The sequence below is a fragment of the Mirounga leonina genome, unplaced genomic scaffold (assembly GCF_011800145.1).
Source record: "Mirounga leonina isolate KUSES-001 unplaced genomic scaffold, KU_Mleo_1.0 Mir_154, whole genome shotgun sequence".
Classification (NCBI taxonomy): Eukaryota; Metazoa; Chordata; class Mammalia; order Carnivora; family Phocidae; genus Mirounga; species Mirounga leonina.
Window position 1 is genome coordinate 48,227,096 of NW_023270389.1, and position 24,276 is coordinate 48,251,371.

At 36.5% G+C, this 24,276-nt stretch overlaps 1 protein-coding gene across 4 annotated transcripts in view; it reads right to left on the reverse strand.

Annotated features, from left to right (window-relative positions):
• RASAL2 (RAS protein activator like 2) overlaps window positions 1-24,276 on the reverse strand; it is a 365,020-nt gene that overhangs the window by 96,021 nt on the left and 244,723 nt on the right. For all 4 annotated transcript variants that reach the window (XM_035010715.1, XM_035010714.1, XM_035010713.1 and 1 more), the window contains exon 4: window positions 2,367-2,473. In XM_035010715.1, coding sequence (XP_034866606.1) covers window positions 2,367-2,473 — 107 coding nt within the window. The remainder of the gene's footprint in view (window positions 1-2,366; window positions 2,474-24,276) is intronic.

Sequence of the window (24,276 nt, forward strand, 5' to 3'; positions counted from 1 at the left end):
TTATACTTAAAAAAAAAAAAAAAGCCCAGCACAAGAAATATAATTTCACTTCCTTTTAATGATTCAGGATCATTATTATCAATGTCAATTACTGCACTATGCACCATCCATCCTGTAATACAATGGTACTCTGAAGGACTACTAATAAATATTGGGCTATCTGCCTTTATCCTAAATGGATTCGGATTGTTTTTATGACTCCTTGCTTCTCATTTTCTCTGCCTCCTCCCTTAACTCACTGTCGTCTTTTGAAAAATTACAACAGGGTGTTCTGATAGTTATTTTTCAACTAATTGTCTGGATAAGGACTGGTTAAATTCTCCTAGAGAGCTAAGTGCATGGGCTTAGTGACTGTAGTTTGCCAGTCAGAGGTCCCTCTTTCCTTCAATATTTCTAAACGCATGAGGTGGCTGAGATTGTCAGAAGAATAACAACTGAGTAAATGGTTTGTAAGTAGTGCCAGCGGTCATATATATGCATCATTGGTTTATTACTTTTACTCAAGAATAATTAGCTTTATTATTAAGGTAAACCTTAAATTAGCTATCACTGTTTAAATATAAATGAAAATTGTTGTTCTTAATTAATTTAAATTTAAAAAGCCCAGTCATGAACTTCAGATTCAATATAAGTACTTGAATGTTCTTTATTATAGAGGGATATCTTTCTTCAGTTATTGACTTTTAAAAAAATTTAAATTTATTCTAGCATGATGGTATCAATATTTCAAATTCTAACTCAATCCTTTTCACCACTTTGTACGGATAGTCAGTTTCACTATATTTGATTTCTGTTCCATCAGGAAAGCAAGAAGGGGAGGGAAGAGGGAAAAAAAAATGTATTTGTCATTCATTAAAAAATAAAACAAAAACCCAAACATTTAAGTGGGAAGCCATGTCTATGGAACAGAGAAATTCAGTAAAAGGGATGAAATCTGTTATTTTATAATTCCTGTCATAATTTGGTTAGAATATTAATCCAGTCTTGCTTCTGATCTTTAAAAACGAGAGAACTGGTAAACATTTGAAAGGTGTCACAGTAACAGATATCCACGAACTCTACAAGGCACTGAGATACAATAAGGGCAAATCTTGCTCCTCAGGGTTAATCCAAAATAAAACATTCATTTTGGTTAGCTTACAAATCAATGCCAGCTTATATGTCTCAAAATATTAGTTCAAATTAAAAAGTCATCCCAACTAAAAAAAAAAAAAAGTATTGGAATATATAAAGAATACAACATATTAACATAACAGAATTAAAAGAAAAGAATTTTGGGGGCGCCTGGGTGGCTCAGTCGTTAAGCGTCTGCCTTCGGCTCAGGTCATGATCCCAGTGTCCTGGGATCGAGCCCCGCATCGGGCTCCCTGCTCCACGGGAAGCCTGCTTCTCCCTCTCCCCTCCCCCTGCTTGTGTTCCCTCTCTCACTCTGTCTCTCTCTGTCAAATAAATAAATAAAATCTTAAAAAGAAAAGAATTTTTTTCCCAATAGAAAAGTCTACTTCTATTCTATAGTGATTTCTATTGTACCTACAATAATGACCAACTTCATGGCAGTAATTTTTTTCAAGTTTAAAAACAATAAATTTTAATAAAATGATATAATTAGTCTATTTCTTATTCAATAAACAAACAAAATGGGTGGATTAAAATCTGGGTTACTCAGAGTTATATCAAGAAGGTCCCAGACTGCAACTGGTGGTCAGCTGACCTGATCACTTATAGCCTTCCAAGCTCAGCATTCAGGATTTAATACTGATTCTTAGTACTGCCTCGTCAGTTTAAGGAATATTTTAAACTGGGTTATTTCTTCCAGGGCATTTCTTAAGCACTTAGATGGTCATCTACAAGATGGCTTAAGGAAAGCACAGGCCAAGGTCTCAGGATTAGAACTCACAATTGTCTAATTCTCTGATTGTTCTGCAACTTTAGGAGTCCCATCATTCACTGTTTATGCTCCCGCTCAAGAAAAATAACACAAAAAAACAAAAAACTCCTTCCATTTGTTAAAAAAAATCCATCTTTATGGAACGGTGACAGGTTTTCGCCTGTAACTTGATAAAAGGGCATCCTGCAAAGATTTGCACTCTATAGTTCAGAGGCCTTTCAATTTAACATATTTTGTTATACATTTTAGAAATTTCCCACAAGTATAAATAATTATTCCCTAAAATCTAATAAACCTCCTGCTGAAAGTAGTGGATGTTAACCACAGTTAATCTATGTAAGTTGATAACTCTGTCCTTTAACTTCAGTATTCTAAGGAAATTCTTGAGCAACATGTTTTGATTCCCTAGTAACTGTCTCTAACTCTAAGGAGAAAGGAGAGAAAAGTAAAATATCTTTTAGAGAAGAGGAGCACTTACTGGTACTTTGAAGGGTGAGGTATTTACAGTGTCCATGGAGTTGGGTTTCTCTGATGTACTGGTCCCTGAGATACTCCGTCTGCGGGGGGACCTTTCTGCCGGCACCTCTGGAAAAGAAGAAATAAACGCCATGAAGAAAACAAACTTGAGGATCTCTGACTACATTGTAAAATTAGTGGGGTTTTCTTCCCCCACAAAAAAATCAGTTTGCTTTAAAGGTACGTTACATTCTATCTCCACATGATTTATCTATCTCTGTGGTATTTGAACTATTGAGGCACTAGGGAGACCTGGTCATGCTTAAGAAATCTGCTTTAGCATGACAGGTTATAATTATATCTGTGCACATGTAAAAAGTAATTTTTTCTGAGCTATGTTTAATATCTATAATTCATTTACTATCTCTATCTCACAGTGTATGAATCTACTTCTCTATATGTCAGCAATATAGGAGTTAATAGAATCCAAAGAAATTTTTGATATTCTTGTTAACAAAATACAGTCTTGTGTTGCATATGATTTGATGGTGTCTGCACAAAGGTCAAAGTTCAGTTCTGTGCAGATAAGATGATTCGCCAGACTGCAGCCAAAGGGCCACGAGACAACTGAAAGCTACTGCTAGGATAAAATAACATATATGCCTATGCAGATATAAAAATAGATCAGCTTCTCCTTGTGCTGGCAAGATGACCTTACTAAAATCTTACTCTGGAATCCTAAATCTGTTCAAACTGACCTAACAAGCTTCGGATTTTGCAGATGAGGTGATATTTTCTCATTTAATTACTACACACCATATATTAAGGTTACATTTAAACAATTTTTTTCAGAGAGTGATATAAATATATGCATATATATATGCACATACACACGCACACACAGATGATAGATATATACATATTATACCTTTATCACAACTGCTTCCCATCTCCACTTCAACTGACAGACATATAGGAATCCAGCTTCTCAGATAACATTAGATAATCTCAACATGGACAAGGAAAAAAAACACATCCTAAAAAAAGTACTCTGTATTATCTTCCAGATCTTAAAAAATAAGCCGGAGACTGACATTTTGATTCCTGCTGTTCTCCCTTTAAAAGACAGATGCAGTTTAAACTTCCATTTCTGGCCTCCTGGCCCCTGGGATCCGTGCTACTTCCACTTAAGAGAAAGCGTTTTTTCTCTCGCTCCCTCCCTGTGTCTTGCTCTTCCCCTCCCTCTCTACAGCTTGCAGAGAGCAAGCGAGAAAGAAACACACAGGACTGCAGCTATTCAATCAATCGTTCCGAATGCACATCCTCATTAGTTACTTTCAGGCTATTAGCAGACGCCCAACCACTGCCTCCCCTCAGTTACAGAAAATTTCACTGTATTACACTAATCTGCAGCAAGAAAAAACATTTACTGAAATTTATATTCAGCTAGTGCCAAAAGGACACCATTTTACACAGACCTAGTAATGCACACAAATCAATCCCTCCCATGAAAATCCAATTGGAAGTGCTTACCCTATTACTATCTTTGCATGATGGACACTGATTTCCTTTCCATGACTAAACATATCTTCTGTGTGACATCTTGACCCGTAAGACATAAGCCAAATTGCAACATTCCTAATGACTGAGAGGTTGCCAATATAGCGTCTTATCTGCCTGCAGTACAAGAAAGTCCCATGCTATCACTGTTTTAAAATTACAACCAATAACTGTAAGTCTCTCAACTTCTCTGTTACCATCAGTGGTTAAATGAGCCTTAATGTACAAAGTCATTTTCAGAATTAGACACACACGACTTCTAAAAAATGGCAGTATAATTAGCTAAAATTCAAGGCAATGGCACACAAAGCACCAAATTTAAACAAATCAGTTTTGAAAGCACACGGAACAAGACCTTCAGACTTTAGGAACGTGACTTTAAAGAGTGATTATCCAAGTTAGGTGTTTCTACTGTATGGGGGACAGGCTGGTGGGGAGAGGGGCTGGTGAAGATAAAAGAAAATTTCATCCTTCCTCTGATAACGACCTATAATTAGAAGATACATGAGATTGAATATTACAGTATAACATATTTTAATATCTGAATAATTGATGGAGAAACCAAACTGGAGAAAATAAGTTCCATTAGCAAGAATAAAATGATCCGGTAAACAGTTTTCCTTAATTTGCAATGTTCTGGATAAGGAAAAAAATGGAACCTTATTTCCTGCTTTTCTTTCCAATATCTAATTTTAGTTTTCAGGCATCTGAAATCACTAAATAAATATATTTCCAGGCTTTTAACAATGTGAAATTATGCTGGCTAAAATGAGCAGCCACATTTTAAACTCTAACAAATACGTTATTTGTTGTACTTCTCTTTCTCTTTTAGATTCTCTTTCTGCATCATGAAAAAAATCACAACTCTGGCATAGCTTAAAGAATATCACTGGGTTCAAAAAGGAGAAATTAAATTTTTCTTGAAGTTTGAACAACTGCCACTAAGAGGGCAAAGAGGAAATAAGCTAAATCAACTACTGATGAGAGGTCTACACTTCCCTTCTCAGCCCCCACAACAATGCAACTTATCTGACGATGCACACAAGGCCCTTGAATACCCAAGTTATTTCGTTTTCAGAAAATTCAGAACTATTTCAAAGCTGAGAAAAGAATATATACCCCAAGCACCAATGGCCACATAGAACCAGGTAGCAGCATCAGCAAGAACCGAATTAACAGCACGCTGGATTAGTCACAGGCAAGCCTGCTTATTAAACTGGTCCAGGCACCTTTAACTTTAAATCTCCAAGCAGAAAGGAAAGCTGCTACTATGCTCTTAAAGCCACATTTCTGCTGAGTTGGAAGGAAAATCTATACTGGGTCCAGTAGACCAAAATTAGACAGCTCTCTCCCCTGCCCCCACTCATGCCACATATACCACATTATTTTCACTTGCTGTAAAAATTATTGTCCTTTCATAGTCATAATATTTAATCACAGTCATTTTTAAATAGGCTCACTCTCTGAGACTGAGACAGAGACTTACAATATTGTTTCAGTAAAGGTCTGAAACTGTTTTGTTCACTTTCTCATCCTCTAAAAATATTTTTCACCTTCAGACTGAAAGGTAAAAAAAAAGTTATAAAATATAAAAGCCTGGTTAAGTTTTAAATTTATTTCTTTATTTCCTTTGCCATTGGGTATGAACCAAGGTAAGGTGACCACTTCTCTTAATGAGAGAGAACCTGCAATACAGCTCCATATGGAACATACATTGAACAAAGAGACTGTGTGGGTGCTTTTCTTAGCAGCTCTACCAACTATCTGTGTGATCCTGTGTAAGCCATCTCACCTTTTCTGCTCTGGTCTTCATTAATAACCTGGGTTATTCAGACCAACCAGAGATGAAGACAAGATGAATGAGTTTATATGCTTTGGTGCAAAATTAGCTTTTTCGAAGAAAGGGGCTCTCTAAATCCAAAGTCTGGTATCATAACATTTATTCTACGTAATACCTATTTTCCTCTCTGTTGATGTGCCTTCTTTGGAAAGTGTGGCAAAGAAATTGACAGCTGGAGGATTATAGGGGTAAAGGCACTTTTGGTGGAGGATGTGCTTGTTCAACAGACAGAAGTCAACCTCTGCCTTTAGAACCTAATAGTTGTGTTGTTCATGGCCTTAATTCACTTATCAGGAAGCAACTCTCAAAAAGTATTTCAAGGAGGACAAAAAAGTAGGACAGTGTAAGGGAGATGAAGAGGTGTAGTAATTTCCATTACAATAATTATAGTGAATGGGTAGATGTGTTGAGAAGAGGAGATGTGGAAGTCATCCTTCTAGGTTTATTAGGGAAGAATACTACAGGCAGAGGGAAGCCAATACGAAACTTCTACGGTAAAGTGCAGCACAGAGGCCAGTGTGACTGGTGTTGGTAGGGACAAAGAGTAGCAGAAAGCCTGAGACTGGGGCAGCTGTGCTCAGGCCATGTAGGCTCCACAGGCCTATGTGTAAAGACTTGAGCTTTCTACTCTGAAGTGAAAAATCACCTGGTCAAACATATTTCACCAAAAGGTACAAATCACATAGAAACCTTATGGAGATATATTTACTGGCACTTTCTTAATTATTTTCTTTTCAGGACTTTGAAAAGTGACTGACTGAAATAATTCTGGAATATTATCATGTTTGGAAAGACAGTAAAGGTTAATACTTTTATCATATTGACTGAGTGTTAGGTTCCAAAAGCCTCTGAAAATATCTTAAATGAGAAAGGTATCTGTTATCATTATGCCCAAATATCGATAAGCATCAACTGCATTTATTTTGGTTCTATCACATTGAACCAAAGTTCGTATACCATCATGTCATATATGCATATACTAACCTAAATAACAGGGCTCAGATGTCATGAATTTTGATAATGTCTGCCACTCTTGGGATGAGTTACCATCGTTAAGAAATGATTCAAAATACTTTCTCTAAAGAGAAAAAGAGGTACTATAAAAGTTATTTAGGGGCGCCTGGGTGGCTCAGTTGGTTAAGCGACTGCCTTCGGCTCAGGTCATGATCCTGGAGTCCCGGGATTGAGTACCGCATCGGGCTCCCTGCTTGGCAGGGAGTCTGCTCCTCCCTCTGACCCTCCCCCCTCTCATGTGCTCTCTGTCTTTCTCATTCTGTCTCAAATAAATAAATAAAATCTTTTAAAAAAAAAAGTTATTTAGGCACCTCTTTGAGGCAGAAGTATTTTTATGGTAATTTTAGCTAATACTGAGTGTTTGTTTTGTGCTACGTGCTGGATCTGGAATCTATCTTTCTTCGTCCTTGGGGCAGCCCCTGAGGTAGTAACAGTTATTACTCTCTTGGATGAGCATATCGGGGCCAAATTTAAAAGAAGAAAATAATACTTACCAATGGGAAAGTAATTTCAGAAAATTCAACATAAAAGATGAACAAAATGCAGAAAGACATTTATAAAGTTTTAATTTGGTGGACAATGATGTAAGAAACCAAAATAGCCTTCTTACAGCAAAATTCTCTAGTTAATGACAGATCAGAAAACCATTACATGCTCCTGGGTGCAGACAATGTGGCATATAGAGTATGCCTCAATACTTCCCATGAATGGCAACCCAAGCCAATTCCTAGTAATTTTGTGTACAGAATTATAAAACATGAATGAATGTGAATGCTCTGCCAATTATAATTATTCACAGACCCCTTTAATATTTTTGGTATTATATTTAGGAAACAAGTGTTCTAGTATTATTCTCAAAAGGGGAATTCTTCAGCTCACTTCAAAAACCTTTTTAAAAATCAATAACATTCCAACAAAGCCTGACAGAAAATTGAATACACACCAAACTGTTCATGCACCCATTCATGTCACTGAAATTTCAGGGTGCTGCTGTGAATGAGCACACTTTTGCCTTTATATTGTGCAAATGATGACAATAAATAAGATAGGATATGTCACTGGCTCAAGTTATTAATGAATAAAATAAACAAATAACGTTATTTCTTTATGCTATGAATTCTAAATTAGGAGGATTCTTTTTCCACAGGAACAGAGAAGATGTTTAAGGAACAGAATGGGAAGGAAGAAGTCGTATTAGGCAATGGGTTTGTATGGATTCAGTAAAGGACCTCAAAAACAAATGGCAAAAGGTGAAAGAGAAAAGGCGTCGTGTAAACGGGATTGCGTGTTTTGTTGATGGACTCCTAAAGGTAATGAGACCTTAAAGATTTGGGCAGAGAGCAATTTTGTAAAGGAAAAGTGACAAGAACAAAGAGAAGAAAATTACAGACTGCATTTACAGAGCTGCCAACACCACAGCACCTGGGCGTTTTATAGACTTCATCCACCTGCTTTTCAGTAGGACATTTTCTGCTGTATCCCATTTTTACAGCTTTAAAGCGTATGTACTGACAGTCACTACCATTCAGCTGCTCTAAAATACAAATCCCCAGAGCCACTTTAATCCATCCAAACTGTATCACTTAGACTGCAGTACCTCACTCAAACAAGCAGATCTTTCAAGTTTGCATGCCCTCAACACTTACTTCAATCTGAATAAATTGGTGGTAAGTACACAATGTGGTGAATTCTCAGTAAGAAAAGCCATTCAGTCTCCCCACCTTTTCTTTACTTCAGCAAATTTATTCTTTATTTTATTATTTTAAAATTTTCTTATTAATATAATAGGAGGAAGGATTTCTCTCTGGTCAAGGAGTCTGGACACCCACAAGTATTCTATTTCTTCACATGATGATATTGGATGGGATAGTGGAGAATACTTTTAGTGCAAGTAACAGTCTCAACCAGAAAGGCTAAGAAAACAGCGCAGGGATGTTTACATGGTAGCTTAAGTTTCAAATACATAGTGTATCTCTGGTTCTTAGTGATAACCAACAGGGATCTTAATAATTATAATTATGATAAAAACATAATAAGGATACCTGCAACACCAAACTATCATTTATGATTCCTTATTACATGCTAAGTGTTTTATTTGAGTTATCTCTTCCATTGTCACAACAATTCTCTGGAACAGGGACTATCACCACCATTTACAGATAAGGAAAGAAAAAGAGGTTCTATTACTCTGCCCATGTTTGCACAGCTGGTCAAGGGCAGAACCAGGATTGGAACTCACGCAGTCTGGATCTAGAGTCTGTACTTTTTAATTACCATGCATGCTATCTTGTTCTCCCAGTCTTTTATATAATGGGCTGTAACGGAGAAGAAATAAGATAATCATGGAAACTCCAATTTTCCTCTTCCTAAAAATAACTCAAAGAACTTTAACAATATGCACACGATTCTTCATATTTTAAAGATAATTAAATCACTTAGCATTATATTATTGTGCTGAGCACCAAGTAATGTATAGAATCACTGAAGCTAATATGACACTGTATGTTAATTATCCTTCAATTTTAAAAAAGTGTGTTATCACATTGCATTCCACTTAACCAGTGATTTGCCAGCCTGGCTGTGAATTCAAATCAGCTGTGGAGCTTTTAATCAAACATAGATGCCCAACTCAGACCCACTGAATCACAACCTTTGGGGAAAGGGAGGGTATAGCATAGGCATAAACATTTAAAAAAACTTTTTTTTTAAACTTGGCTCCAGGGGTGCCTGGGTGGCTCAGTTAGTTTAGCATCTGACTCTTGATTTTGGCTCAGGTCATGATCTCAGGGTGGTGGAACGGGGCCTCGTGTCTGGCTCCATGCTTAACGCAGAGTCTGAGGTTCTTTCTCTCCCTCTGCCCCTCGCCCCGCTCACATGCTTTCTCTCATAAATAAATAAATAAATAATAAACAAACAAACAAACAAACAAATAAATAAATAAATAAGGCTCCACGCCCAATGTGGGGCTTCAACTCACGACCCCGGGATCAAGAGTTGGATGATTGACTGACTGAGACAGCCAGGTGCCCCTGCATTTCTTTTTTTTTAATTGAGGTGTAACTGACATATACAATGATATTGGTTTCAGATGTACAACATAATAATTTAATACTCATATACATTGCAAAATGATCAATAACTCTAGTTAACATCTGCCACCATATATGTACAAATTTTTTAAAAAGACAGAATTAAATCATACTCTTTGAGGGATAATTTATTGCAAAAAAAAAAAGCCATCAAAGAAAACTCTCAATCCTGCAACACTGATGCTAATAACAATATTCTAGTTAAGAAACAAAGAGAAGTAAGGAAATGGGCTAAGGAGAGAGAAAGGTGTCTTAATGCAATGGTGAAAAAATTTGAACAAAACAGGAAGCGACTTATAAAAAATATCTACTACTGATTCCTTCAATTAAAAAACCCTCCAAAAAATAACCCACTCTTAGGTGTAGGGATGAACAGATGGAGCACAAAGGATCTTTAGGGCAGTGAAAAAACTCTGTATGATACTACATGATGGATGCATGTCATTATACATTTGTCCAAACCCAAAGGATGTACAATATCAAAAATGAACCCTAATGTAAACTATGGACTTGGGGTGATTATAATGTGTCAATGCAGATTCATCAACTGAAACAAATGTAATATTCTGGTGGAGGATATTGGTAATGGGGGAGGCTGTGCATATGTGGGGATAAGGGTATATGGGAAGTCTTTCTACCTTCCTCTTAATTTTCCTGTGAACCTAAAACTGCTCTAAAAAAATAAAGAATTAAATAAAATAAAACCCTGTCTTTCTATCCTCCTAGAGCAATCCTGAGTACACCTAAGTGGAGAGGTAACTACTTAGGCTAATTCTATGAGACAAAAGTAGATAAACAGCATTAAAGTCTCAGGTTTTACAAAGAATAATCTTTAAATAAGAAAACATTGTTCAGCAAAAAATGACATTTTTGAGCATTTCAACCCAGTTATTTGTAAGACTTTTTTAATTTCACAGCTTCATTTTGGTGAGTAAGATTTTATGTTCAACTCTGGAAGGCACTATGTTTTCTAACTTTACAGAGATGTAAAAACTTTAAACTTTTCTATAACCAACTTAACATGTTCTCATTATTAGTATGTTTCATATATAATTGTAGGGATAATCTTTGATTTACTCATACCATGATTTCAGTATTCATCTTTAAAAATTAAAAAAAAAAAAAAGATTTGGTCCTTGATTATGCCAGGGTCTTTTAAGACTAGTTCGTGGAAAAGAAACAAAACAGAGGATCATAGGGTAAGGGAGGGAAAAATAAAATAAGATAAAATCAGAGAGGGAGACAAACCGTAAGAGACTCTTAAGGATAGGAAACAAACTGAGGGTTGCAGAAGGGGAGGAGTGTGGGGGGGATGGGGTAACTGGGTGATGGGCATTAAGGAGGGCACGTGATGTAATGAGCACTGGGTATTATATGCAACTATGAATCACTGAACTCTACCTCTGAAACTAATAATATGCTATATGTTAATTAACTGAATTTAAAATTAAAATTTAAAAAAGGACTAGTTTGGGTTTTATTCCAAAACAGACATTAATAGAAAGTACTTAAAAGTACTGAAGTATTGAAAACACAAATATTTGGCCTCTAATATAAAGATGAGAACTTAATCATGTACTGAGGGTCGAATATACATATAGCACTGTACAAAAACAAAAAATGTTTACATTGGACATCACTTCTTAGTGAAGGTATCAGAAAAGGGTGTAGCCTGCGATGTTGATTTGTACTCCTTATGCCATCAACACTGCCAAGTCTCATTTCAAAATGTCTGTTGACTTCATTTACACTACCATCTATCACCCTAGTCCTGGACTTTTTATCTTCTCACGCAGATCATGGCAGGACTGCCCTAACTGATCTCACTGACTCCTCTGTCTTTCTCTGCTGAAAGCTATCCTGCTCGCCATTACCAGATTAGTTTCCCTAAAACATTACTTTCTTGGTGTAATTACCTTCCTAGAGATCTTTAGACAGTCAGGCACTGGAAAAAAACACCTGGCCCCGCCCTTCTTTTCTGTCAACACTCTCCAACAAATTGCCTTAGACAGATGATCTTTGATCTCAAACTGGCCATATTCATTCCCCTGCATTTGTGTTTGCTAATGGTTTTCACCTATATGCCAAATCTTAGGTGACCTTCAATACCAATGTCAGTTCATCTACTTCCATAAAACCAGTTCTAATTGTTGACATTTCTTTGATTTCCAATTAATTAATACATTGTAGAAGTTCGTATTACTTGATTATGTGTTCTTTAGTTTCGGGTACCAAACTACATTCCCGCCCAGTACAGTGTTCTGCAACTGCTGTCTTGAATAAGGTTTGAATAATGCAAGATTTGAATAATGGTGATCTTTGTCTCAATTTTTAAATAAAACAAGTTTCAGTAAAAAGAATTCTCTCCATTTTAAACATGTCTCCTGCAATGTTCTCATAAACCATTTGCATTAATTCTTGTTTGTTTGCAGGGAGTATTAAAACAGAAAAGAATAATTAGTAACAAATTTAACTAAACAACTAAAAAATAGTTCAGCATAGTCTGGACACCTTTTTTTTTCTCCTTTAATAAGCACATTGGGTCATATAGACTTGCCATTTTTTTGTATGTTCAAATGGTAAAATATCATTTCGTATACAACTTCATGTGGTTCAATTTAATACACAGTAAAATTAATAAATTTTCTAGTTATTTCTAATTCACATATGGAATTAAAGTGAAACATCTAGTTAAGTTTAAGAATCACTCTTTTTATGTATATTAGTTTGACTCTTCAGCTATAATTGAGATTTTGATAAATAAGCTTCATGAGAGCTTAGATTTAAACGTTTTGAGGTGTTTCCTGGGATGCCTTGGGTGGCTCAGTCGGTTAAATGTCTGCCTTCGGCTCAGGTCGTGATCCCAGCGTCCTGGGATCGAGTCCCGCATCAGGCTCCTTGCTGAGGGGGAAGCCTGCTTCTCCCTCTGCCTGTTGCTCCCCCTGCTTGTGTTCTCACATGCACGCTCTCTCTCTCTCTCTCTCTGGCAAATAAATTAAAAAAAAAAAAAATCTTTAAAAAAATAAAAAAATAAAAGTTTTGAGGTGTTTCCTTCTATGCATATTCTTTTTGAAAATTCAAAATTTCCAGGTTCTCTTAAGAAGCACATTTAAACATAATAAGGTTTATGTCTTGGTATCTTACTCATTTCCATTTTCTTTAGATATCTGTTCAGCTTGATTTTCTTAAATCTTTTATTTGTACATCCCGTTCAGAAAATTTTTTGAAAGAACTTTTTTTTTTCTTTTTCTAAGGAAATCCCCTAAATAAAGGGTATAAGACCTAAACACAAAGGGAACCATGACCACCTGTGGGACTCAATAGGGATTCAACTGCCATGTTTACGGGTTAACATGACTCTTGGGATTTTTTGCTTCTTTTTCAATTTAGATATCAGAATGTCAATTTATTCATTTCTGATGAAAAACTGAATTGCCACTGATTGGAAACAGTAATGTAAGTGTAATCCAGCATTTATTTCTTTTTCAGAAGTCAAGCTACATGAGCAATCAAACTACAATAGATGGTAGATTAGATTAGATTCCATTTTATCTAACTTTGCAAATATCATAAAGTTGTTCATGATAGATTCCTATTTTTCAAGTCTCTGATTTTCTATGATTATGTTCCCTTTTTTATTTCTAACATTGTTTCTTTGTGCTTTTTCATCTTGATCAAATCTTGACAGTTTTATCTATTTTCATTGAACTTTTTAATAAAACAACTCTTGGCTTTATTGATTCTATTACATTTATTTCTGTCTTCCATTTCATTATCATCTGCTATTATCTTCATTATTTCTCTCCCTAAACTTTCTTTGGGCATGCACATACATATATATATATATTTTTTTTTTTTTAACTTGTTGAGACAAATGATTAGCTCATTAATTTTCAGCCTTTCTCCTTTTCAATATAAAAGGTTAAGGCTGTTAGGTTTCACTTAATAACTATTTCACAATATCCTACAGGTTTTGATATGTACTGTTTTCAGGATGTTCAGTTCTGTTTTATAATTTTTATTATTATTTCTTCTCTGACTGAAGAGTTCTGGATAAGCAACTTTAAAAGTTTCCAAAGTAAACCTTTTTTTATTTTTTAAAGATTTTATTTATTTATTTGTCCGAGGGAGAGCACAAAGCAGGGGAAGAAGCAGGCAGAGGGAGAAGCAGGCTCCCCACTGAGCAAGGAGCCCGATGTGGGACTTGATTACCAGGGCAGGATCATGACCCAAGTCGAAGGCAGATGTTTAACTGACTGAGCCACCCAGGCGTCCCAGTAAAGGTTTTTCACGTAAATTTTTGTTACTAATTTCTAACTTAGTTCAACTATGATCAAGAGAATGCGTTCTGTATGATATAAAGGCTTTAAAATTTATTGAGATTTGTTTATGCCCCCAGTCTATAGACTGTTTTCATGAAGATCCCATATGTGTACGAGAAGACTATATAATTGCCGGATTCAGGATTCTATACATGTCCATTAACTCAAGCTTATTGTGTTTTTTATGTCTAGCTTCACTGCTTTTCATGGACAGGATTGTAGATTTATCAATTTCTCCTTATATTTCTGTCAACTTTTGCCTTATAAATTTTGAGATGTTGTTATTGGGTGCATGTAAGATTGTTATATCTTTCTAGCAATTTCTATATTTTATCATTAAGTGACCTCTTTTATTCCTAGAAATGGTTTTTGACATAAAGTTCCATTTTATCTTGTTTTCACATGGCTATGCTAGCTTTCTTTAATTTGCCAAAGATATCTTTTTCCAAACCTTTTACTTTTAACCCTCCTGGGTCCTTATGTCTTTCTCATTCACAACATTAAAAAAGAAATTGAGTCTGGCTATCTTTACCTTTTAACATTTTCAACATTGTGTTCTCTGATGTAGTTGGATTTTATTTCTACCATCTTAGTGTGTTTTCTATTCACCTTTTAAAATGCTTTTTTCCTGATTTTCTGTCTGCTCAGATTGATCAAGGTTTAAAAACTCATTTTCTCCTCTACTGCTTTTGAAATCATGCACTCTATTTCTATTCTTTTAATAGCTGTCCTTAACATTTCAACACATATACTTAAAGCCTAATGCTAATCTTGATTTCTATCCTTCTCTTGAATAATTCAATGATATTAAAAAACTTCACTTTGAATTACCCCCTTCCTATCTAACATATATATTGTTGTCCACTATTTCAGTTTTACCTTATCAGAACTGTGATTATACATTCTCAGAGGATTTTTAGCCTCTTCCCTCCCCTGACCAGTAGTCCAGTCTAAGATAAGGAAGATTTGTCAGTTTTTGTCACTGACCAGATTTTTTTTTTCTTATTTTCAATCATCAAGGGACCCAGTCCTATGAGAAACAATGGGGTGAGGATTTTGGTTCCTTTTTTTGGTTTCTAAAGTTTTATTTATTTAAGCAATCTGCACACCCAATGTGGGGCTCAAACTCAGGATACCAAAATCAAGAGTCGCATGCTCCTCCAACTGAGCCAGCCAGGTGCCCCAAGGATTTCCATTCTAATTCCTCACTTTGTTTGGACCCCAGGCTCATCTCCTACCTTGTGGCTATTAAAACTTAACATTCTGGGGGTGCATGAGTGGTTCAGTCAATTAAGTGTCTGTCTTCGGCTCAGGTCATGATCCCAGGGTCATGGGATCGAGTCCCGCATCAGGCTCTCTGCTCAGCCGGGAGTCTGCTTCTCCCTCTCCCTCTGCCCCTCCTCCCTGCTCATGCTCTCTCTCTCTCTGACAAATAAATAAATGAAATCTTAAAAAAAAAAAAAAAAAAAAAAAGGAAATTCAAAAACAAAACAAAACCGCAACAAACCCCAAAACTTAACATTCCGGAATTCTAAGACTGGCAAATGCCCCCAGGACAATTTTACTACCTGGATATTTAGTTTCATTTTTTTCTCTCCAAGAGGATTTCCTTTCTTTCCCAGGATATGAGGTCAACCATGTAGTTTAAAATGTTTGTTTCATTAATAGGACATTTCTAGTTGTTTCTATGTTATTTTTCAGGATATCTGCCATTCTGCCAGAAATGAGAGTTTTAATTTTTGAATATACTCTCCCCTTGCGGTTAGGTATAATTTTAGGAATCAGATAATAGTTATCAATACCAAATAATTAACCATAGTCAGTAGAGTCATTTAGAAACTTGAAAATGTTTAGGTTTTAGGGCGCCTGGGTGGCTTAGTTGTTAAGCATCTGCCTTCGGCTCGTGATCCCGGGGTCCTGGGATGGAGCCCCGCATCGGGCTCCCTGCTCGGCGGAAAGCCTGTTTCTCCCTCTCCCACTCCCCCTGCTTGTGCTCCCTCTCTCGCTGTGTCTGTCTCTGTTGAAATAAATAAAATCTTTAAAAAGAAAATGTTTAAGTTTTGCCAAAATTATATTCTTCTTTTATAGACCTCTTCTATCAAATAACTTCACTTAACAAAAAAAATCACTTAAATTCAGTTTAGAAAATGCAAAGTAATACAAAATATTTGAGTATTTTCCTTCTTATTCTAGAATTTAGAAAACACAATGACAACCTACTGAAATTGCAAATGCTACCAATGTACCTTAAATGTTACTTGCAAATAGGAGAATAGACAACAGTGTAGAAAAGGAGGAAAAAGGATAGTGCTAACAGAACAATTTGGTTAACTGTGAAAATGGCTGAATCTCAAACTTTTGGGTATTTGAATAGCATTCATTCATTCAAAAATTAAGTGTTTACTAAGCACCTCTTTGGTGCTATTCTGGAAGATGCCAAAATATGAAGTGAAGGTCCCTACCATGCAGACACAGGGGAGTGCTAGGTGGACACACAAATGACTAACCACAATGCAAGACTGGGATAGTTACATGCTGTAAGATGACTACACCTGCAGTATCTCCCTCATCTTCCCTACTTGCCACTGCTACGTCTCTACACGCATTTTTGATTCCTGTATGAGTTTCTCCTTTCAAAAGGTTAACGCTGTGCCCTTAATCCCACACTCACTCTCAAACTCATAAAGGATTTTGTGCCCTCAGTTATTCTAATAGGCTCAATATCTTGCTCTCTCCTATACCAAAAATATGTACAAGTCTCCCCAATTTTTAAAAAGGCACTTTTCCTTTTTATTAGTCACAGATTTCTCCCGGCAAGAGATGTAACCTGTGGCTTTCACTATCTCACCATCTGCTGTCTTTCTCAATATTATAAAATCTGACTTCTCTTCTTTCAACTCTAATAATGAAATGGAACTGATAATTTCACAAGTTATCAAAAATCTCCTAATTACCAAATCCAGTGGTCTTTCCTGACTTTTTTTTGTCTTTTGTAACCACTGACATTGTTGACCTTTTTCTACTTTAGCACTTGTAACACCATACCATCCTGGCTTTCCTTCTACCATTATGATCATTCCCTCTGCATCTCCTCTTCCTCTCTACCCCACCCCTACCCCACTCCCCCAAACTGGTGTTCTTCAAGGTTCAGTCCCTCACCTCTGTTTTTTCCTTGACAGTTTCTCAATAGTAGATCACTGACAGATGCTTAGAGCTTCAACTATCTTTCTTCTCTAGATGGCTCCCAACGTTGCTCTCTACCTGTGACTTCATTTCCAATCATTAGAACTATATTTCTATCTGAATATATACTAGTCACCTCAAATTCAATATATCTAAACAGAACTCATCTTGTTCCCTCAAAAACTGGCTCCCTTTCCCAACTTTTCTATTTCTGTTAATAGTAACCACCATCCTCCCAAATTCAAAAAGTCTTTGATTTATTTTCTTCCCCATTCCTCCAATCTGTCAGCAATTCTGTTGATAGATCCTTTGTAATCTCTCCATCTTTTCATCTCAGTTTTTCATATCAGCTGTGCAAATATTCCTCTGTACCTGGAGTGTACTGGGTGCTGAAAAGACAGGGGATTGAGCCCCTGTTATGGAGGCATTCACAATCTAGTTTCAATAACAAATAAGCAAACCACTAATAATACTATAGGGAGTGAAGTGTTAAAATAGAGGCACTTAGTCCATATCTGGACTTCCCTGATAGGTTTCAAACAGGTTTAACTGCTTCTGGTCTCATCCCCCTGTTGAGACACTTTCACATGTCTTCCTAAGAAATTATTTTGGTCACATTTTTTTTTTCTTACTCAATAATCTTTAATTCTTTCCAACTGCTTTCCGGATAAAATTGTCACTTATTAGATTGTCAGAGAAGGTCCTACCCAGTGAGCCACCAAACATCCTTCAAGTATTGTCTCTCATCACTTCTTTACACAAATTTCCCATTCCTTTCAAATCAGTTTGTTCATTAGACATGAACATAATTTAATATTCCACATGATACTCTTTCCATACAGAAAACTCCATTTCTATAAAAATCTACTCTATCTTTTAAGATTCAGATTAAATCCTATCTATGTAAAGCAATTTTCAGTGTTCCTAATTGAAAATGATGTCTCCCTGCTTCAAATTTCCAAGGCAATTTTTGCCTAGATAAATCATTTCACAACCAGGTACTGCTTTATTTTATTTTCTCTGTTGTCTTGAATTATCGTTAAATCTTTCTCACTTAATTATACATAGTTCATGTTTTCTCTCCAACCAAACTCTACATTTCTCACAAGCAGCTTTAACTTATACCTCTTTATATCCAGCCACAGTACCTAGCACAGTATTTTGTTCATGAACAAGACCTGAAACAGGGGCAGGGTTATGGAAAGTTCAGTTTAGATGAAGGGACGCCGCCAAATAGAAGAAATAGCATGTGGGATGGTAGCAAAGGGCAACGTTTGTGTAAGATATAGAAAGTCAATCCACTTGGTGAACGAAGGGCCCCTTGGCCCCTCCCCAAAGGAATATGGATGTCAAATAGAAGGGCCAGAATAAGTTCCAGAGTAAGGTGTTTTGATTTTATCTAGTAGGTGGTGAGGGAGCCATGGAAGGCTTTAGAATAGAAAAATGCACAGCACAGTTTTATGAGGTTTCATCAAACCAGCATTGCACTAGATCAACAGACAGGCCTGAACATTAGTTAAGTTGCTATTGTTCAAAAGTGAAGTAGTAAAGTCTAACCAACACAAAGAGCTTTCCTTTCATTTCCTCTCCTAGAGAGAAATCATTCCTTATGGAAAGAAAGCATAATTTGATAGGTTCTTTGACACAACTCTTTTGGTTCCATTCATCCTAGATTCACCATAAAGTAGATTCAGGTTTCTTATTTTTCTCTTGGCATCTTCACTGGGAAAAGCATGTTGTAATTAATGGTAACTATATTAGCCAGTGACATCATAAGAACTTTGCTTAATCCGCAAGCTATTACAAGCTATATTTGAGATAATTTTCCTCATCGTTCCTCTGGAAGAACTTAGTAAATTTCTGTTTATCCATGTATGGAGGTGTTTGCTACCCATGTTCAGGAGAGAGATTCAATCCCCCAAATAAGACTTGCTGACGTCCAGGTTCAGCACTACCACAGTACAGCAGGGGACCAATAGCTATCTACTCTCTCAGCAACTAAACTTGTAGCCCTTGAGGAGAATCATGACTGACTTATCTGTGTTTTATCTATTATGAATGCTAAGGTTTCCTCCCATTAGTGGATAATTTGTAGGAATTTGCATTTTTCTTCAAAGCATGTTCTAACATCCTTTGTCTTTACCACCTCCATTTGTAAATAAAGAGGAATTCATTAACTCTCCTAAACAGAGGATGAGAGTGAAGGAGGGAGGGGGCATAAACTGTAGTTACCTTTTATCTGCCCAACTCTGTATTTGAGTGAATTCTTTTTAGACATGGTGGGGTAATGGCCAAAAAAAGCAATAAATTAATCTTGAGGGTAGATAATTAGAATACAGAAAAGTATCATGCAAGATCAAGGGAAAGATGTTTAGCGATGACTCTACCTTCCTTTCCCATGATGCAATAGGGTCTAAATGGTTGGTTTTACTTAGGGATATTTGTATTTGCTTTTCTTCACTGATGTTTCTCTATGTATGTGGAGAGGAGGGGAATGGGAAGTAAGTAGAATAGGATAGGCTTCAGAGAAATGAGGATTTAAGAAGTACACATATTTCTTAAAGTCACCCAAATACCCAAGACAAGTGAGGCTATGATAAACAAATTAAGAGTAGGATTAATATAAAAATATATATACCTGAGTCTTTATAGAACTAGAAAAGATCTGATTAGGATGACCCTTTACATCTAAACTGCACAAAAAAAGAAATCATGTACAGAATGTTAAGATTGACAACATAATTGAATTAAATAAAACGAAAACTTATGCTAAATATAATAAAAAAATTTTAAATATAGATATCTTTTGAAATGGCAGAAGACTATTTTTAGGTTACAGGTAATACTCATGAGGAATAAATTAGAAGACCATAAATTTTGCTCATTTATAAGAAAGGTATATCTGTATTTAGTGAAATATATTATAAGACAAATCAAATTTATAAAAAAATGTCAAGGCAATTATTAATCTAACAAAAGTATTCACAAATAGGATTTGTGTATCAAGCTCTCCTATTACACTGATGACACAATTGGATTTATAACCTAACTTTCTTATGAATTTATTATATCAATAATTCCATGATCAATAATTGCTTTACTCAGAAATTTATTAGAAAGCATCCATAAATGGGAAGTTTAAGTAACTGCTGGTCCATGTGTCCTATTTTATATACTCAGTAGAAATCTTGATATGAACATTACAAATATTTCACACCTTGCATAAAAGCTACTTCTCAATCCATATGTTGGCTTTTCTTGCACACAAAGCACACTGCCACTCTTACAAGGCAAGCCTCATCATCACTGTACAAAGAGGTATAGTAAAACAATAATGTATTTTGGCTGGTAGAAGTTGTCTAAATACCACGAACAGCTGACCGGATGATATAGTAAGCTTCGCATGGAGCTAGAACTCTTTGTTAAAGCAAAGCAAACTGTCTCTTTCTCATAGGCAATGTTGGTGACACTCTTTCTATAGACATAAACAAACCTTGAAAAGCAAACAACTTAAACATATCCTCTTAATTCCTCTACCCCCTTTTAAAAATGCAAAAGTGGATTTTAGAAAATCTGGGATCTTACTCCCCAAAGTCAGAGAAGTTCAGACAGCAAACGGTTAAAAGAACAAGCGGAGCCCTACCGTACCCAGAAATGACAGAAGGCTCTTCTCCTCTTCGGTGCTACTATCCAACCACTCGGCCACATCACCGGGGGAAAGGAGACTCATTCTCCAGCCAGAAAACTTTTCCATACAGAGCACAATTACTGAATGATGGAATGGGAAAAGAAAGACACAAAGACTAAATTCTTGGGGGTCCAACACTTAAATTGCTGGCTAGGCGGTAATGATGAAAGAGCAAATGTGATCCTCCCTCCACTCTGAATTCTGTCTCAGTGACATCAATCTAACACAACGGGGGGAGGGGGAAGGAAATAGAGGGTTAAAAGAGGGTGACAGAAGAGAAGGGAAGGGAGATTTGTCCTTCTGTCTCTTAGTGTTAAGCTTTAGCCTGGAAGAGAAGCCAGGATAAAATTGAATAATGATTTGTGTTTAATGACAGGAGAAAGCAAAGGAAAATAAAGAATAAAGATACTCAAAGAAAAAGAAACAGGTTCCTACACTGAAGCAGCTTAGATAACCAGACAGCACAATAGCTAATCAGTTAAGTAAAGCATATCATCAAACAAAAACAAAGGCAAAAGAACAAATTCAGCATTTTGTTTTGTTCCGAGAAGAAAGGTTGTCAAATTTCCTTTCAGTGAACGAGAGAGAACTGCAGCCCCCTAACCCCTTCCTGCTTTAGCTATTTCAACAGCATCTCAGCCCCCTTGGCGAAGACTTCCTGCGAGCAAAGGCAGGTTGATAAATCCGTGAATAGGAAGCTCTCATCCCTCCTTTCTCCTCCTCCGTTCCTCCCCCCACCTCGCATGGCGACGGCATTGATCGACAATAATGGAATCTGGAACTGACTGCCAACAGCAACATTAAGGATATTACAAGTCCACTTCATAAGAATTCGAGCCGGTGGTCGGAACTTGGGGGCAACTCTGGGCTTCTAGTCAATAGCTCTGTCTTTCTTAGCGAGAAAGAAAAAGGGGGGGTGGGGAGAGAGAATAGGAAAGGGGGCTGAAATCTGAAAGAAGTCAGAGAAGTGAGCTTGTTGAGCTGAAGGTTCAGAGATCCGCCAACGTCGGGAATGACTGTCCTTCAAGTCCTATCACTTACACGGTCATTGTGAAGGAGTCAGAGACAGATGGATTTTCAACATGATTTACATTACATACTTACATGCTTGGATTTAAGATTATTTCACAGGCTTACACTTCATTAATAGGCAGAGAAAAATCAAGCAGTAGAGGTATTTTCAGAGACCCATAAATCACTAATATCCCTTTTCTCTGGAGATTGATTAGGTTTGCTATGAGAAAACAACACTCTTAAAAAGCTAGGCATTTTCCCCTGCGTTAGCAAAACATTAGCTCTGGTCTCAGTAATCTACTTTCTATTCTAGCAGTCTGCCTTCCGTGAGAGAATTCTCACTGCTTAAGAGTTACCACCTCCAGATATCCTGAATCCAGACCCTCCTCTTTATATTGACTTCATTGTTCTCCATATGGACTCCAGTTAACTCTGACAGTAAGTTTCCTGAGGACACAGACCTTTGTTTTATATTAACCTCTATAATCCCAGTGGCTAGAGCAGTGCCTGGCACTTAGAAAGTGTTCGCTTAATATTTACTGAAGTTTTGTTTAGCTGCTTTAAAAGTATTAAAAGCTTCAACAGTGGGAGGAGTTAACTAAATATTTTAGGATCTCTTTTTTTTTTTAATTAGTCATTTTAACAGACAGCAACTTAGAAGTAGTTATAGCAATATTATCAATAAATTTATTTTAAAAAATAAAAAGGTATTATGACTTCATGTTTAAATAAATCCAAACTTTATTATTCAAAATTACATAAAATTGAAAAGTAGTGACAAATATATATATATAACATTTTATTAAAATCCAGTCTATATTTGCCAGTTTCTAAACATGAATTGATATTCCCTTTGTAAGAACCTAATGACACAACAGTATCTCTGGAGCTCCCAGGTTGAAACCACTGGCCCAGAGCATCAAGTTCAAACTTTTTGGTGTGACGTGGCTCCTTCTTCTTTCCTGGTAGCAGCTCCCCCAGACTCTCCTTGGCTTACCTATGTTGTGGAATCTACCTCACTACCATGCATGTTCTTTGCATGTTCCACAAGAAAGTAATCTACACAATTCATCTGTTTTGTTCATTAGTGTATCCCCACTGTCTACAGACAGATAATGTCTACAGCACTATCTGGCACATAGCAGATGCTCAAAAATTGTGTTGATTGGGTGCCTGGGTGGCTCAGTTGGTTAAGCGACTGCCTTCGGCTCAGGTCATGATCCTGGAGTCCCTGGATCGAGTCCCGCATCGGGCTCCCTGCTCGGCGGGGAGCCTGCTTCTCCCTCTGACCCTCCCTCCTCTCATGTGCTCTCTCTCCCTCAAATAAATAAATAAAATATTTAAAAAAAATTGTGCTGATTGACTGGTGAGGTATCATTCTTTCTACCATGTACACCTGACAATATTAAACTGATCCACTGAGACTCAGCTCAAATATTACCTCTCCAGGTTTTCCCTGACACCTTAAGGCAGAGTTAATAGCTTTCTTATCCATACTTTCATTGTTATTGCTCCTATTACTTTATTGAAATTATTTTTGAATTATCTGTTTACATACTGATTTCTTCCACTAGACCTGGTGAATTTTAAAGGCAAAAACTGTGCTCTACTACCTAAAACAAATGTTTTAGTGCCTAGCATACAGTGGATGATTAAATGTTTATAAAATGATTAGTGAAAGCAAGACTGTGATTCTATATAGATAAGTACTAAAAAAATCCATATATTCCTGATGTAAGGATCCACACCATTAGTCTCCAAATCAACAACCAAAAATAAAACCTGGGAAATGAAAAAAATAAAATCTTTTATTTTATGTATTTTACTAAAGAAAAGGCAGTATAAGCAGAAAGATATCATGAAAATAATCTGGTACTAGAACCTTGATTTCTCTAAACAGAGTCAGCAAATGAGGCACCCCAAGAGAAAGCTCTGGATTGAAATTTTGTCATAAAAGGCATCACACTGTTTTTCCTTGCTTACAACCAGAACATAGTATGAATTAATCCTCCTTATGTAAAATTTTCCTTAAGAATAAAGCAACAGGGGCGCCTGGGTGGTTCAGTCGTTAAGCGTCTGGCTTCGGCTCAGGTCATGATCCCGGTGTCCTGGGATCGAGCCCCGCGTCAGGCTCCCTGCTCAGCGGGAAGCCTGCTTCTCCCTCTCCCACTCCCCCTGCTTGTGTTCCCTCTCTCGCTGTCTCTCTGTCAAATAAAATCTTA